The following is a 16,100-nucleotide window of genomic DNA, read 5'->3' on the forward strand; positions in this document are numbered from 1 at the left end:
ACGCAAATATGTAGGGGGCTCAGTGAAGAAGGCCATTGAAGGGTATTCTTTACTTGGAACTGAAAGTGCCTACCATGCTGCCTGGGAGATATTGGAAGACCGCTTTGGAAATGCCTTTGTTGTGGGCAAAGCATATCGTGACAAAATACAGTCATGGCACAAGATTGCTACCAAAGACAGCAAAGACCTCCGTGAATTTGTGGACTTCCTGAGCAGTGTTGAGACAGCCATGCCACATGTGCAAGGCTTACAAGCTTTAAATGACTGCATTGAAAATCAAAGAATAGTGGCCAAGTTCCCAGAGTGGCTGAGTTCATGTTGGAACAGAGAAGTCACCATGTTCCAAGAAAAGCATAAGGCTTTCCCTGATTTTAAATATTTTGTTCAGTTTTTAAACAAGGAGTCTAGAATTGCCTGCAACCCTATCATGTCACTCCAAGCAATAAAGCCAATAGAACATGAGCAATCCAAGCAGTATGACCACAGTCATAAGATCCAAAGAAGTCGTAGCTCAACTGCCAAGACATTCACTACTAGCTCTAGTGAAAGTTCTACCAATACCTGTGCATTCTGTAAAAGGTATGGCCATACTCTTCATATGTGCCGGAAGATTATGGAAAAGGCAGTTGAAGAAAGAGTGAAGTTTGTGCAGTCTGAGAAGTTGTGCTTTGGTTGCCTTAAGCCTGGCCATAATTCTAGAAATTGTAATGCTAGGAGTGTCTGCAATAAGTGTGGAAAACATCATCCAACTTGTTTGCATGCAGATCGTGCAAAGAAAGAGCAAGGGTATAAAGGTAACCAAGTACAGCCACAGATCACACAAGTTGTTGACAAGTTGGCTCCATCCAAGACACGGCAAGAGGCAGCAGAGGTTACATCTAATAGGGTCATCCAAGAAGGGAGAAGCAGTCATACATCATCCATCCTTCCAGTGTTTGTCTCCACTCAAGCTAATCCGCATGAAGAGATTCTGGTGTATGCTTTACTTGACACCCAAAGTGACACCACTTTTATTTTAAAGGATATAGCGGATGGACTGCATATTAACCAAGAACCAGTCAGACTTAAAATCTCTACAATAACATCAAAAACAAAGGTCGTCTCCAGCTTCAAGTTGCAAGGTTTGCAAATAAGAGGTATGATGTCCAGAGAAAGAGTTAAACTCCCCATAACATACACCAGAGAGTACATACCTGCTAATAGATCTCACATACCTACCTGTGCAACTGCAAGGAATTGGTCTCATCTACAACATCTGGCTGATGAAATGCCTCCTCACCTAGACTGTGAAGTGGGATTGTTAATTGGCTATAACTGCCCTCAGGTTTTGCTCCCCAGAGATGTGCTGAGTGGTGAAGAAGGCCAGCCATTCGTACAGAAGTCTGTCCTGGGTTGGAGCATCATCGGCTACAACAACCTTGCCATGGACTTTGAGGATGAGATTGGTGTTAGTCATCGGATCATCACCAAGCAACCCACTCATGGTTCCCTGACTGGGAATTCCAAGTCTGAACTCAAGTTTGAAGTCCACTATGTGCACAGGTACAAGGTAAAGGAGATGCTTAGCCCGGCGGACATAGTGAAGGTGTTCGAGTCTGATTTTGCAGAGAGGACCGATGGAGAAGACCCTATGTCACAAGAAGATGTGATGTTTCTGATTAGGCTGAAGGAAGGCATCAAGCAAAACAAAGATGGACATTATGAGATGCCACTGCCATTCAAGGTGAAGAGGCCAATGCTGCCAGATAATAAGGCATGTGCAGAACATAGACTCAACTGTCTTAAGAAGTGCTTTAAGAAGGATGAGTGTTATTACAAGGACTACATGACCTTTATGAGTGATATTATTGAAAGAGGTGATGCAGTAAGGGTTCCTAAGCAAGAGCTCAGCAAACAGCCAGCCTGGTATATCCCTCATCATGGGGTTTATCATCCCCACAAGCCCGGAAGGATCAGGGTAGTCTTTGATTGTTCTGCAAGATTCCAAGGAACTTACCTGAATGAACATCTCTTGACAGGACCCGACCTCACAAATACTCTTGTAGGTGTCTTGTGCCGGTTCCAGAAGGGTCAAGTAGCAATCGTGATGTGGAGCGTATGTTCCATCAGTTTCATGTCGCACAGGAAAATCAAGACTACCTCCGCTTCTTGTGGTGGACAGATGGTGAATTGGACACTCCACCAGCTGTGTAACAAATGAGAGTCCATTTGTTCGGAGCTGCTTCCTCTCCAGGATGTGCAAACTTTGGCTTGAAACATCTGGCTGCCCAAGGTCAAGACAAGTTCAGTCAAGCTGCAGTAAACTTTGTTCAGCGCAGCTTCTATGTAGACGATGGGTTGACAAGTGTGAAGACAGAAGCAGAGGCTATTGAGCTTGTGAGAGAGGCCAGAGACCTCTGCCTTTCTGGGAAGTTACGCTTGCACAAGTTCATCTCGAACAATAAGAAGGTAGTTGCTACTATTCCAAAGACTGAATGTGCAGAAGGTGCAGCTGACTTTGACCTTGCGTTGGGAGAGCCGAAAATCGAACGTGCCCTGGGGATACAGTGGTGCATTATCTCTGATACGTTCCAATTCAGACTGATTGTGAAGCAGAATCCCTTTACCAGAAGAGGAATTTTGTCAACAGTGGCTTCAATTTTTGATCCTCTTGGGTTTGTGTCACCCTTCATCTTAGTTGGGAAGAAGATACTGCAAAGCATGTGCCGTGACAAGGTAGGGTGGGACGATCCACTTCCCGATGACCTTAGGCCACATTGGGAAGCTTGGTTTTGAGACCTCCCAGACCTGTCTGCCATGAAGGTACCCCGTTGCTATCTGCCATCATCATTTCAAGAGGTCCCCCAATATGAGCTGCACAATTTTTCTGATGTGAGCCTAACGGGCTATGGTGTATGGCCATACTTGAGAGCCGTGTCCATGTCAGGTGAAGTACACTGCATTCTCGTTATGGAAAAAGCTAGGGTTGCCCCGACTAAAGTCACAACAATTCCAAGATTGGAGCTCTCTGCTGCGGTTGTGGCCACAAGAATTGGAAATCTGCTGAAAAAAGAGTTGGAGGTGGAAGAGATCCGTGAATACTATTGGACCGACTCCAAGGTTGTGCTTGGTTACATTAATAATGAAGCGAGACAGTTCCATGCATTCGTGGCAAATCGAATTCAGCAGATAAAGTCAAGTACTCAGCCTAATCAGTGGAGATATGTTGCATCAGAGCACAACCCAGCTGATCACGCTTCTCGCGGGCTCACTGCAAAGGAGCTTGTAGAATCCAACTGGTTTGTAGGACCAAGTTTCCTATGGCAGCAAGAGCTTCCAGAAGAAGCTATGGTGGGAGAAATTGACAAAGATCCAGAGGTCAGAAGGGCACAAGTCCACACAACCAAGGTCAAGGAGCAAAAATCTCTCTTGGACCGCTTGGAGAAGTTCTCTGATTGGAGCAGAGCTCTGCAGGCCATAGCAAGACTTAAACATTGTGCAAGGAGTGCCAAAGGTCTGGAGAAAACACCCAATGACTCTACAACACTTGAGGAGAGAAAGGATGCTGAGATGTTCATCGTTCAGAAGGTGCAGGAAGAAGTCTTCAAGGAGGAAATAAAGTCTCTAAAACAAAACAAAGAGGTTAAAGCCAAACAATCGTCCAGGTTATATAAGCTCAGTCCATTTGTTGATGCTCATGGTACCTTGAGGGTGGGAGGTAGACTCACACAAGCAACACTGCATCCTCATGTCAAACATCCTGCCATCCTTCCAAAGGGCCATCATGCATCTCGCTTACTTGTAAGGCACTTTCATGAAAGGGTGTGCCATCAAGGTTGAGGTATGACCATGAATGCAATTCGCTCTAATGGCTTTTGGATTGTAGGATGCGGTTCAGAAGTGTCTTCCACCATCTACAGATGTGTCAAGTGCCGCAGGTATTGTAAGAGTCCCCAAGACCAAAGAATGGCCAACCTACCACCTGAGAGACTAGAGGCCACACCCCCATTCACTTACGTCAGAATGGATTGTTTTGGCCCCTTCTATGTGAAGGAGGAACGGAAGGAGTTGAAGAAATATGGACTCTTGTTCACTTGCATGTGCTCACGGGCAGTTCATCTGGAAGTGTTGGATGATTTAAGCTCAGACGCCTTCATTAATGCACTGCGGTGCTTAATTGCAATTCGTGGTAATGTGAGACAGCTTTACAGCGACCAAGGTACCAACTTTGTTGGCACAAAGAATGAGTTCACAAAATTAATGAAGGGGCTGGAGCCTGAATGTGTGAAGAAATTAGGCTGCAACTTTGTGATGAATCCACCTGCTTCAAGTCACATGGGTGGGGTCTGGGAGAGGCAGATCCGAAGTGTACGGAATGTTCTGACATCAATTCTGGATCAGTCTGCGAAGAGGTTGGACAGTGCCTCTTTAAGGACATTCATGTATGAAGCAGTGGCCATTGTTAACAGCAGGCCTCTGTCAGTTGAACATCTCAATGATCCAGTGGGGCCAGAACCATTAACACCCAACCATATACTTACCATGAAATCGACCATCATTGCACCTCCACCTGGTGAGTTTAGGCAAGATGACCTCTACCTGCAAAAGAGATGGAAAAGAGTTCAATTCCTGGTGAACAAGTTCTGGGCCAGATGGAAAAAGGAATATTTCATGAACCTGCAACAGAGGAGAAAGTGGAATAAGAACCGACGAGATGCCAAGATTAATGACATTGTATTACTCCAAGATGATCTGGCACCCCGTAGTCAGTGGAAGCTTGCTAAGGTGGTAGAAGTCTTCCCAGGAGCTGATGACAGGGTTAGAAAGGTCAAACTCTTGGTTAGTGATACAACACTGGACAGTAAAGGCACACGCACAAATAAGCCAGTTTTCCTAGAAAGACCCATACATAAGACTGTATTATTACTTGAAAGTGATTAAGCGATGAGAGTTTTAATTAAAGAAATTAAGAGTAGGTTTTAATATGAAAGGATTTAAGTGTATCTTTAATGTGTGTAAATGAATGGGTACTGGAGATTTTACTATACTGTATGGATGAGATGTCTTGGGTTCATTAATCACACATTGTGTGATTGGTGGGAGTGTGTTTGTATTCACAAAGGGTTATGGTCAAAGCAGGTGAATAAAGTAAAACATTTATTTTGTACACTTAGTCATATTTAACATTTAATTGCATAAAGAGTTTATATTTTTGTACTGTATTTAATGTTTATGTATACATTTCCAGTCACAACATTCATTGATGGTGCAATTATTTTGACATGGTCCTGTTTTTTGTGTTACGTCCTGTTATATATATGTCACTTCCGGTTTTGTAAGAAAAGTTTGTGAATGGAAGTGGTATTCTATAAGTAAGTTAGCCCACACGAGCTTACGAAGCGTTACGATTGTCACCTTTCGAAGTATCCAGACTAAAGTTGGAAGGTTTTAAGTTAAGACAACTGTAACATTGTAACATTAAGACGGGCGACCGCAACCAAGTCAGCGAACCCTTCCTTAGTCAACAAGCGGGAAAAGTGGTATGTGTTATGTCTTTGTGGAATTATGATTTTGTTTATATCTTAACATTTTTGTGTGTGAGAGTATATGATTTAGCCTATTGTTTTCTTTATGTGTTTCTTTAGTTCTACGGTGTTTATGGTGTCTACACGACGGTGTTGGTGTATTTGTGTTTGTGCGTAATAAACATCAGTAAAACGGAACCTCGACTTTGCCTATTGACTGGGGACGGCATACCCTATATTTCATTGAAAATAGTGCAAAGAAAACTAATCACATGTTGAAACTATTATTATGACTCGGAAACAGGGTTGCAGTTTAACCTGATGGTTAATCATCCCAACATTAGTGCAGAGTGAAAAGTGTCACTGATACTTAAAATACAGTTTATATTTGAATGTTATAAATTGCAAAATGTTTATTTTGTCAAGCACTTTTTATACATTGGCTTTGTGTTCTACATTTTACTATTATTAAGTTTATATGATAATAATAACAATCAAATAAACCAATTGTGAAAGTGATGCTCTGACCTCAGTATCTCCAATGTACAGTGTGGATTCTCCAGTCCAGCAGAGAGCAGCTTCACTCCTGAATCCTGCAGGTTATTGGTATTCAGGTCCAGTTCTCTCAGACTGGAGGAGTTTGAGCTGAGAACTGAGGACAGAACTCGACAGCTTTCCTCTGTCAGATAACACTCACACAGACTGGAAGAGAAATGATGAAATATCAGAACACTGACATCTCTCTCTCTCTCTCTCTGAGTTCAAAAGAAAACATAATTTTTTGCCTCTGAAAACCACAATCCTCAGATTAAAGCCAGATTTTCATGATTAAAGTTCACACACAAAATCAAAATATTAAATCAGTGCACTGTGTAAACATCAGAAGAAAGAAGAACCAGCCTTAATTTTATCACATGTGAATTGAAGCACAGCAAAATTCCTTCTCTGTATTTAACCCATCTGAAGCAGTGAACACACGCATGCACACAGAAGTGAGCAATGAGCAAACACACACACACTCCCAGATCAGTGGGCAGCTGTGCTGCAGCACCCAGGGAGCAATTGGGGGTTCGGTACCTTGCTCAAGGGCACTTCATCCATGATACAGAGGGAAGGAAAGTGCTGTTCATTCACTCCCCTCATATTTTTCCTGCCAGTCCTGGGAATCGAACTGGCGACCATCACCAGGTTGTAATGTCACACAGAGCACAACAAAGTAAATGTAAACACGTCAGTGTAAAAGCGGCAGAGTTTGAATGAGTTTTCTTCTTTATAAATTTCAGTAAATATATTATTTGTCTCTGTCACTAGAGTTTATGCTGAAATTTAGTGATAGTGTCACAAATGCATATACAGATACACACCCAATATTAAAGTTACATTTTAATCATTTTAAGTTACAATATTTTGTTCACATAAAAAGGGTTAAATTTACATATATTAGGCTAATGAAGAAATTAAACTGTATTAAAAACTCCCTCTAACTCTTTATTTATTTAACCTCTGTTTAAGCAGGAAGTCTCTTGAGATGAGCATTAAGTGTTTTTTGAGAGAGTCCTGGCCAAAATGGACCCACAATTACATACACATCCCATTACACACTAAGATACATATACGCAACAGTGAAACACAACATTAACAAAGTACCACTACATCAGGCAAGAAAAAAAGTGAAACAGGGTAAATTCATGTGTTATGTGTTGAAACACTGAAAATGCACTGAAATATTAGCTGCATTTTCAGTAACTCTGTATTTAAAGTCATTTAAAGGACTGAAAGAATTTAGCTTCAGACTTTCTAGGAATTGTTCCAGGTTGTAGATGTTACTGTCAAATTCGTTATGCATTCACGTGGGCATCTAATCTCCACTTGTGCATGCTCAGAGCAGTGTGTGCCTCAAGGACTAAGTACTCGCACCTGTCCTGGATGAAAGCGCAATCAGCATGTGCATATCAGGATGCTGAGAACTCACACAGGTTGCAAAGTACAACCCCAATTCCAAAAAAGTTGGGACAAAGTACAAATTGTAAATAAAAACGGAATGCAATAATTTACAAATCTCAAAAACTTACATTGTATTCACAATAGAACATAGACAACATATCAAATGTTGAAATTGAAACATTTTGAAATGTCATGCCAAATATTGGCTCATTTGAAATTTCATGACAGCAACACATCGCAAAAAAGTTGAGACAGGGGCAATAAGAGCCTGGAAAAGTTAAAGGTACAAAAAACGAACAGCTGGAGGACCAAATTGCAACTCATTAGGTCAATTGGCAATAGGTCATTAACATGACTGGGTATAAAAAGAGCATCTTGGAGTGGCAGCGGCTCTCAGAAGTAAAGATGGGAAGAGGATCACCAATCCCCCTAATTCTGCACCGACAAATAGTGGAGCAATATCAGAAAGGAGTTCGACAGTGTAAAATTGCAAAGAGTTTGAACATATCATCATCTACAGTGCATAATATCATCAAAAGATTCAGAGAATCTGGAAGAATCTCTGTCCGTAAGGGTCAAGGTCGGAAAACCATACTGGGTGCCCGTGATCTTCGGGCCCTTAGACGGCACTGCATCACATACAGGCATGCTTCTGTATTGGAAATCACAAAATGGGCTCAGGAATATTTCCAGAGAACATTATCTGTGAATACAATTCACCGTGCCATCCGCCGTTGCCAGCTAAAACTCTATGGTTCAAAGAAGAAGCCATATCTAAACATGATCCAGAAGTGCAGACGTCTTCTCTGGGACAAGGCTCATTTAAAACGGACTGTGGCCAAGTGGAAAACTGTTCTGTGGTCAGACGAATCAAAATTTGAAGTTCTTTATGGAAATCAGGGATGCCGTGTCATTCAGACTAAAGAGGAGAAGGACAACCCAAGTTGTTATCAGCACTCAGTTCATAAGCCTGCATCTCTGATGGTATGGGGTTGCATTAGTGCGTGTGGCATGGGCAGCTTACACATCTAGAAAGACACCATCAATAGGGTGCATCAGTTGCCCTCACTTTCATAAAATCTGATGCATTTTTGTTTGGGTGTTCCTTTTCACCAATAAAGACATCCTGTAAAATTTTTTGACCATATTCAAAAGTCTAATGGTGGCACCATGAGGTTCATTTTTGCCAAAAAATGCTTATTTTATGTTTTCGCGTAAGGTTTGAATCACAGTATTGGACTCCATTTATTGATTTCTTGTGACCCAGAGATCATGTTAAGAACCTTTGCAAGGGATTGAGAAGCATTAATGTGATTCACAATACATTTGTATTGTTTAAAAGTAGTTGAACATTGATTCAATGAACAGCTAAAACTCAAACTGTGCTTGATAATATATTTAGAATATGTACTAAAAATGTGTATCTAAGATATTTGGTATACTCTATAAGGTGCCATAATGTTTCATGAAAAGTGATCGAAATTTTGTCATAAAAGTCATAAAATAGCAGCTTTTTCCATAACTTTGAGCTCCTGGTGCCACCATTAAACTTTTGAATTTTGTCAAAATATTTCACCCAGTGTGTTTTCTTACCAAAAGGAACATAAAAACAAAAATGCATCATGATCGGAGGAACTTTTCATTTTTAGGGGGCAACTGATGCACCCTAACCATCAATGCTGAAAGGTATATCCAGGTTCTAGAGCAACATACACTCCCATCCAGACGACGTCTCTTTCAGGGAAGACCTTGCATTTTCCAGCATGACAATGCCAAACCACATACTGCATCAATTACAGCATCATGGCTGCATAGAAGAAGGGCCCGGGTACCGAACTGGCCAGCCTGCAGTCCAGATCTTTCACCCATAGAAAACATTTGGTGCATCGTAAAACGGAAGATACGACAAAAAAGACCTAAGACAGTTGAGCAACTAGAATCCTACATGAGACAAGAATGGGTTAACATTCCTATCTCTAAACTTGAGCAACTTGTCTCCTCAGCCCCCAGATGTTTACAGACTGTTGTAAAGAGAAAAGGGGATGTCTCACAGTGGTAAACATGGCCTTGTCCCAACTTTTTTGAGATGTGTTGTTGTCATGAAATTTAAAATCACCTAATTTTTCTCTTTAAATGATACATTTTCTCAGTTTAAACATTTGATATGTCATCTATGTTCTATTCTGAATAAAAAATGGAATTTTGAAACTTCCACATCATTGCATTCCGTTTTTATTTACAATTTGTACTTTGTCCCAACTTTTTTGGAATCGGGGTTGTATTGCATTGTCTGTAACCCTTTTTGCTTCTCTTCTGTTTAGGCCTTGCCATGTGTAGTACTCTCTTTTTGACTCTGGTTTAAGCTCTGGTTTATGTTTATGTTTCAGTTTAATTTGTTTTCTGTTTGTTTCTCTGACCTTGCCTCACAGTTTGGAAATAGCATGTCTGGAAATAAACTCTTCCCCACACTTACATCTGCCTCCATCCACCCTCTTTACTAACAGAATACTTAGTCCAACTATCGATGTTGTGGGAAGTTTCAGGCTTGTGCAGTCCCACATTGAGGCAGTGAAGGAGGACCCCCATATTTTTTTTTTTTTTAAATTGGGGGGGTGGGGGGGGGGCACTGAGACTCAGGAAGCTGACGGGGTGGCCTCCACACCACTGCTTGTTGTGCCACCGCCAGGCTTTGAAGAGATCCTCGCTCCATTGCTGGGATTCAGCAAGGATGAGGTTGTCGCTCCACCAGAGCCCAAGCCTGTGTCCATGCCCTGGCCAGAATCAGAGCCTGAGCCCAAGTCCTGTCCGGAGCCCTACCCATGTCCATTTCCTACCCAGAGCCCAAGTCCATATCTCAACCAGAATTCAAGCCTCCATCTGTATCCTTGCCCCTGTTTCAGACCTGACCTGAGCCCAAGCCCCCACCTAAGCCGAGGATCTACTGCCACATCCACCCAGAGCCAGAGCAGAGCGCCAATGGCATGGCTTCCAGCACCAGGTCCTCATCCCCAGGGCCATCCAAGAGGGGTTTTAGCTCCCAGAAGGAGCTCTTTTTTTTGTGGTGGGGCGGGGTGTTCTGTGACATACGAGCTTATTCACGCACACATCTAATCTCCACATGTGCATGCTCAGAGCAGCGTGTGCCTCAAGTACTAAGTACTCGCACCTGTCCTGGATTAAAGCGCAATCAGCATGCATGCATAAAGTTGCTGAGAACTCACACAGATTGCAAAGTATTGCATTGTCTGTAACCCTGTTTTGTGTCTGTCATGTTTGGTCCTTGTCATGTGCAGTACTCTGTTTTTGACTCTGGTTTAAGCTCTGGTTTATTAAATTAACTGTATATTTTAAATGAACTGGTTTATTAAATTAACTGTATATATGAACTAATTACGTTTTCACATTTCAAACAAATATGCATTTAAACGGTTGAGACTTGACTTTTCTGTTATCTCGTCTCATCATCTCTAGCCGCTTTATCCTGTTCTACAGGGTCGCAGGCAAGCTGGAGCCTATCCCAACTGACTATGGGCGAAAGGCAGGGTACACCCTGGACAAGTCGCCAGGTCATCACAGGGCTGACACATAGACACAGACAACCATTCACACTTACGGTCAATTTAGAGTCACCAGTTAACCTAACCTGCATGTCTTTGGACTGTGGGGGAAACCGGAGCACCCGGAGGAAACCCACACGGACAACATGCAAACTCCGCACAGAAAGGCCCTCGCCAGCCACGGGGCTCGAACCCAGACCTTCTCGCTGTGAGGCGACAGCGCTAACCACTACACCACCATGCCGCCCGACTTTTCTGTCATCTCATCTCATTATTTCTAGCCGCTTTATCCTTCTACAGGGTCGCAGGCAAGCTGGAGCCTATCCCAGCTGACTACGGGCGAAAGGCAGGGTACACCCTGGACAAGTTGCCAGGTCATCACAGGGCTGACACATAGACACAGACAACCATTCACACTCACGGTCAATTTAGAGTCACCAGTTAACCTAACCTGCATGTCTTTGGACTGTGGGGGAAACCGGAGCACCCGGAGGAAACCCACGCGGACAACATGCAAACTCCACACAGAAAGGCCCTCGCCAGCCATGGGGCTCAAACCCGGACCTTCTTGCTGTGGGGCGACAGCGCTAACCACTACACCACCATGCCGCCCGACTTTTCTGTCATATTTTTCTAAATAAATTCAAACATTTTCTCTATTTTACTGTTATGATTTATCTTAGATGTATCCATTTTATGTACATTTGATCTTGTTTTGATCGTTTTGTGTTTTTAAATGAATATGCCATTGAGTGTGAAATAAATCAGAAGTAAGTTATAATTATGTTCAATCTTACAGTCTGTAATCTAACTGCAATCTAAGCATTGGGCAGTAATTAGATTTGGTATTTAAAAGTACAAAGGGGAGCAGAAAAAAACACTGAACCAAAGAGAAAAAAATAGCCATTTATGTCATGATGCTCTCTATAAGCTCTCTCATTCTCCTGACATGCTTAATAACAGTGATCTGATTAGAGTAAGGGGTGGCAGGGTGGTGCAGTGGTTATCACTGCCATCTCACAGAAAGAAGGTTCTGGGTTTGAACCTGTGTGGAGTTTGCATGTTCTCCCTGTGTCTGTGTGGGTTTCCTCCAGGCACTCTGGTTTCCTCCCAAAGACATGTGAATCAGTCAATTGGCTATTCTAAATCCCCCATATGTGTGAATGTGAGTATGATGGTTGTTTGTCTCTGTGTAGCCCTGTGAAAGATGAAAGACCTGCCCAGGCTGAACCCCACCTCCCACCTGAAGTCAGCTGGGATTGGGTCCAGCTTCCCCATGACCCTGGCAGATAAATGGTATAGATAATTGATGGATGGATGATGATTAGGATCATCTTTATCATTAATCACAATCAGTGCAGTGTCATTAGTGTTCATTTAAAATAATAAAAACTACACTTATGACATACAGTAATTGGAAAATTACTTACACAGCTTTTTTGGAAGCTTCGAGCACTGGCACCAGCCTCAGAAAACATTCCTCCGATGGGTCATATTTCCTCAGATTAAACTCATCCAGATTCACTTCTGAGGTCAGCAACACAAACACTAGAGCTGACCACTGAGAAGGAGAGAGTTTGACTCCTCTGAGGAAAAACACATGTTGTCTCTTCAGGTAATATTGTACTTCCTGCACTAGAGAATGATCATTCAGTTCATTCAGACAGTCGACCAGATTGATGAATTTCTCTGGAGATGGATTCTCCCTGATCTTCTCCTTGATATACTCGATTGTTTCCTGTTGGCTGTGAGAGCTGCTTCCTGTCTGGGGAAGTAGGCCTCGTAAGAGAATCTGATTGGACTCCAGTGAGAGACCCAGAAGGAAGCGGAGGAACAGGTCCAGGTGTCCATTCTCACTCTGTAAGGCCTTGTCCACTGCACTCCTGAGGAAATCGAACATGTTTTTCTTGGAGAAAAAATCAGACAGATCAGAAGATTGTTGTTCTGTTACACTTCTGCTGAGGAAGGAGAGAAATGCATATAAAGCAGCCAGAAACTCCTGAACACTCAGATGTACAAAACTGAACACCTTCCCCAGGTGAAGCCCAAACTCCTCTCTGAAGATTTGGGTACACACTCCGAAGTACACTGACACTTCTCCCACATCAATGCCACACTCTCTCAGGTCTTCTTCATAGAAGATCAGGTTTCCTTTCTCCAGCTGTTGGAAAGCCAGTTTTCCCAGTGCCAGGATACTCTCTCTGGTCTGCTGAGGATCAGGCTCACATTTCTGATGGTACTTTTGGTACTTGTGTTTGATCTGGAAGATCAGGAAGTGTGTGAACATTTGAGTCAGAGTATTGGGGATCTCTCCACTCTTTGCGTCATGCAACGTTCTCTCTAGAACAGTGGCTGAGATCCAGCAGAAGACTGGGATGTGGCACATAATGAAGAGGCTTCTTGAAGACTTAATGTGGGTCATGATATTATTGGCCAGGCTCTGATCACTGATCCTCTTCCTGAAGTACTCCTCTTTCTGAGGATCACTGAACCCTCGTACCTCTGTTACCTGGTCTACACACTCAGGAGGGATCTGATTGGCTGCTCCTGGTCGAGAGGTTATCCAGAGGAAAGCAGAGGGAAGCAGATTCCCCTTGATGAGGTTTGTCAGCAGCACATCCACTGAGGCTGATTCTGTCACATCATACAATCTCTCATTGTTGTGGAAATTTAGAGGAAGTCGACACTCATCCAGACCATCAAAGATCAACAGGACTTTGTTAAGATCACAGTCTATTAGTTGTAATTCTTTCATTTCTGGGAAAAAGTGATGAAGAAGATTCATCAGACTGATATTTTTCTCCTTCATCAGATTCAGCTCTCTAAAGGGAAGTGGGAACATGAAGGTGATGTCCTGATTCGCTTCTCCTTCAGTCCAATCCAGAATGAACTTCTGCACAGAGACTGTTTTTCCAATTCCAGCAACTCCTTTAGTCAGCACACTTCTGATGGACGTGTCTTTAAAGAGATCATTACATTTGATGGGTGTCTCCTGTGTTGCTAGTCTCCTGGACGCTGTCTCAATCTGTCCCACTGCATGTTGCTTATTGACGTCGCCATTCCAACCCTCTGTGACGTAGAGCTCTGTGTAGATCTCATTCAGAAGAGCTGAGCTTCCATGCTGTGAGATTCCTTCATTAATTATTTTGCATTTCTCTCTCAGTTTGGATTTGAGTTTTTGCTGATACACAGAGACGTGTTCTGTTACAAAAAAGAATAAAATATAAATTATATGATCATCTCTGGTGACCATTGATCACATAGCTCTATGTGATGTCAGTACACACCTGTTATTTTATTCTGTTGATAAAATCACACCATTATGATGAGACATGTTTAATAAATTTAGAGCAGTTTCCTTCCTCTAAAGTTAAAGCAATGTTAGAACCCCATGAGCTCTTACTGTTGCGCAGTGTGTGAGCGAGATCTGTGTGGTTCATGTTCTTCAGGAAGTGCAGTGTGATCTTCAGCACTCCATCTCTGACACTGCTCTGATCCTCCTCATCCTCCACCTCCCTCTCAGAGCATGCTGGGGAATCTGGACTCAGGAGCTTCTTAAACCTCTCCAGCTCTGTCTTTATTACAGTGATGAATTTGTGCTCCAGATCCTGATGTGAAACAGAAAAAAAAAGACAAAAATACTATAAAAATACTTTTGTGTCTGACAAATCATAAAACTTCTCCAAGAAGATGTAATAAATATCAGGTTTTGAGCCAAACACAGCTTTGTGATTTAAAATTGTGTATTCCAGGCCTGTACAATAGGGGAATCCAGACAAACTGGTTTCAGCTGAGAGCATAGACAAGCAAAAACATGAAGTTGAGTCAGTGAGTATTTCTGTGTGTTAGAAACCAGTGAGGAGAACAAAATACACTCGTGTTCTCTCTGACTGATGCTCAAGATTATGTTCTGTCACATTGCAGTGAGAGTGGAATAGGTGTAATGATTACTCAAAAACAGTGAGATTTGTAAATATTACACACACACCTTGAATATGGCCTCCAGATCACTCTTCTCAGCAATTTTTGATTTGTTTTTCTTTGGGCTATGAACAAACAAAACACTTGTTAAAAGTTTAAAATGGATTATAAATCATATTCATAACTACAAACACAAACCAGTGAATACACAGATATTTGAGAGATGTTTGATTAAGTGAGAGTGATAAAATACTGCGCTCACATTAACTTGTACTGACCTCAGATCAGGAGCACAGTATTTGTCTCTAAACTTTATTGGATGTTTCATTGACCAGTTACTCTTCATGGACACACAGCTGGGTTCAGGTGAGTCTGATCTCTTTCTCTTTAATGATCTATGGCATAGAAGGAAAGTCTTGTTTAAAATGTCTAATCTAAAATGTACATGTTCATTAAAGCTGGATTTTCCATATGAAGTTAAATAAATTGTGAACAGGGGACAAAAAGTGATAAAAAAATTTCAATACATTATTAAAATGTATCTCACAGAATAAATTAAATAAATAATGAATGACCCAATGCCCTCCATAGACACTACACATGTCCTCACCTTTGATCAGTAGCACAGTCTGTGTCTCTAAAGTCTATTGGATGCACTAGTGACCTGTCACTCTTCATGGACACACAGCTGGGTTCAGGTGAGTCTGATCTCTTACCCTGAATCAGACTAAACACACACAACCACTGCATCATTATTACTGTTCTGCAGCAAAACTGAATAATTATACTGGAGTTAAAATCCTTATTAACACTGATCCGATTCTTTAACCTTCATACTTTATCCAGCTACAGGGACAAATTGGGGTTAGACGTGTTGCTCAGTAGATTAATGTCACTAATCATCAGCTGGTTTTTGAACATATTTGTACAAAGCTGCTAAAATAAACTCTCAGTGAATCACTTTTCACAGAAACACGTCAGTGTTCAGAGTCTGATCTGTTTAGTGTTAGTGAATGTGAGAACATTTATACGTTTCACAGAGTCACACCCATCACTCACCTCTCGTCTTTCTTTGTGTCCTGTTCCCCAGAAACACTCATTTTGGAGGTCATGTCTCCTCTATTAGATTATACCCATAAACCCAGAGAGAGAGAGAGAGAGAGAGAATGTACTT

The 16,100-nt window shown here is 42.0% G+C and overlaps 1 protein-coding gene across 3 annotated transcripts in view; it reads right to left on the bottom strand.

Moving 5' to 3' along the window:
- LOC132887159 (NACHT, LRR and PYD domains-containing protein 12-like) overlaps nucleotides 1-16,100 on the bottom strand; it is a 33,054-nt gene that overhangs the window by 16,678 nt on the left and 276 nt on the right. For 2 of the 3 annotated variants that reach the window (XR_009654778.1, XM_060922620.1), the window contains exons 2-8: nucleotides 15,986-16,045; nucleotides 15,537-15,653; nucleotides 15,205-15,321; nucleotides 14,994-15,051; nucleotides 14,409-14,613; nucleotides 12,436-14,206; nucleotides 6,033-6,206 (exon numbers count right to left, since the gene is read on the bottom strand). Coding sequence is in view for 2 of the 3 variants with exons in the window: in XM_060922620.1 (XP_060778603.1) it covers nucleotides 6,033-6,206; nucleotides 12,436-14,206; nucleotides 14,409-14,613; nucleotides 14,994-15,051; nucleotides 15,205-15,321; nucleotides 15,537-15,653; nucleotides 15,986-16,038 (2,495 nt within the window). In the remaining variant the exon portion in view is untranslated. The remainder of the gene's footprint in view (nucleotides 1-6,032; nucleotides 6,207-12,435; nucleotides 14,207-14,408; nucleotides 14,614-14,993; nucleotides 15,052-15,204; nucleotides 15,322-15,536; nucleotides 15,654-15,985; nucleotides 16,046-16,100) is intronic. The other variant, XM_060922621.1, reaches the window with a different exon arrangement.

Source organism: Neoarius graeffei, chromosome 5, assembly GCF_027579695.1.
Source record: "Neoarius graeffei isolate fNeoGra1 chromosome 5, fNeoGra1.pri, whole genome shotgun sequence".
Classification (NCBI taxonomy): domain Eukaryota; kingdom Metazoa; phylum Chordata; class Actinopteri; order Siluriformes; family Ariidae; genus Neoarius; species Neoarius graeffei.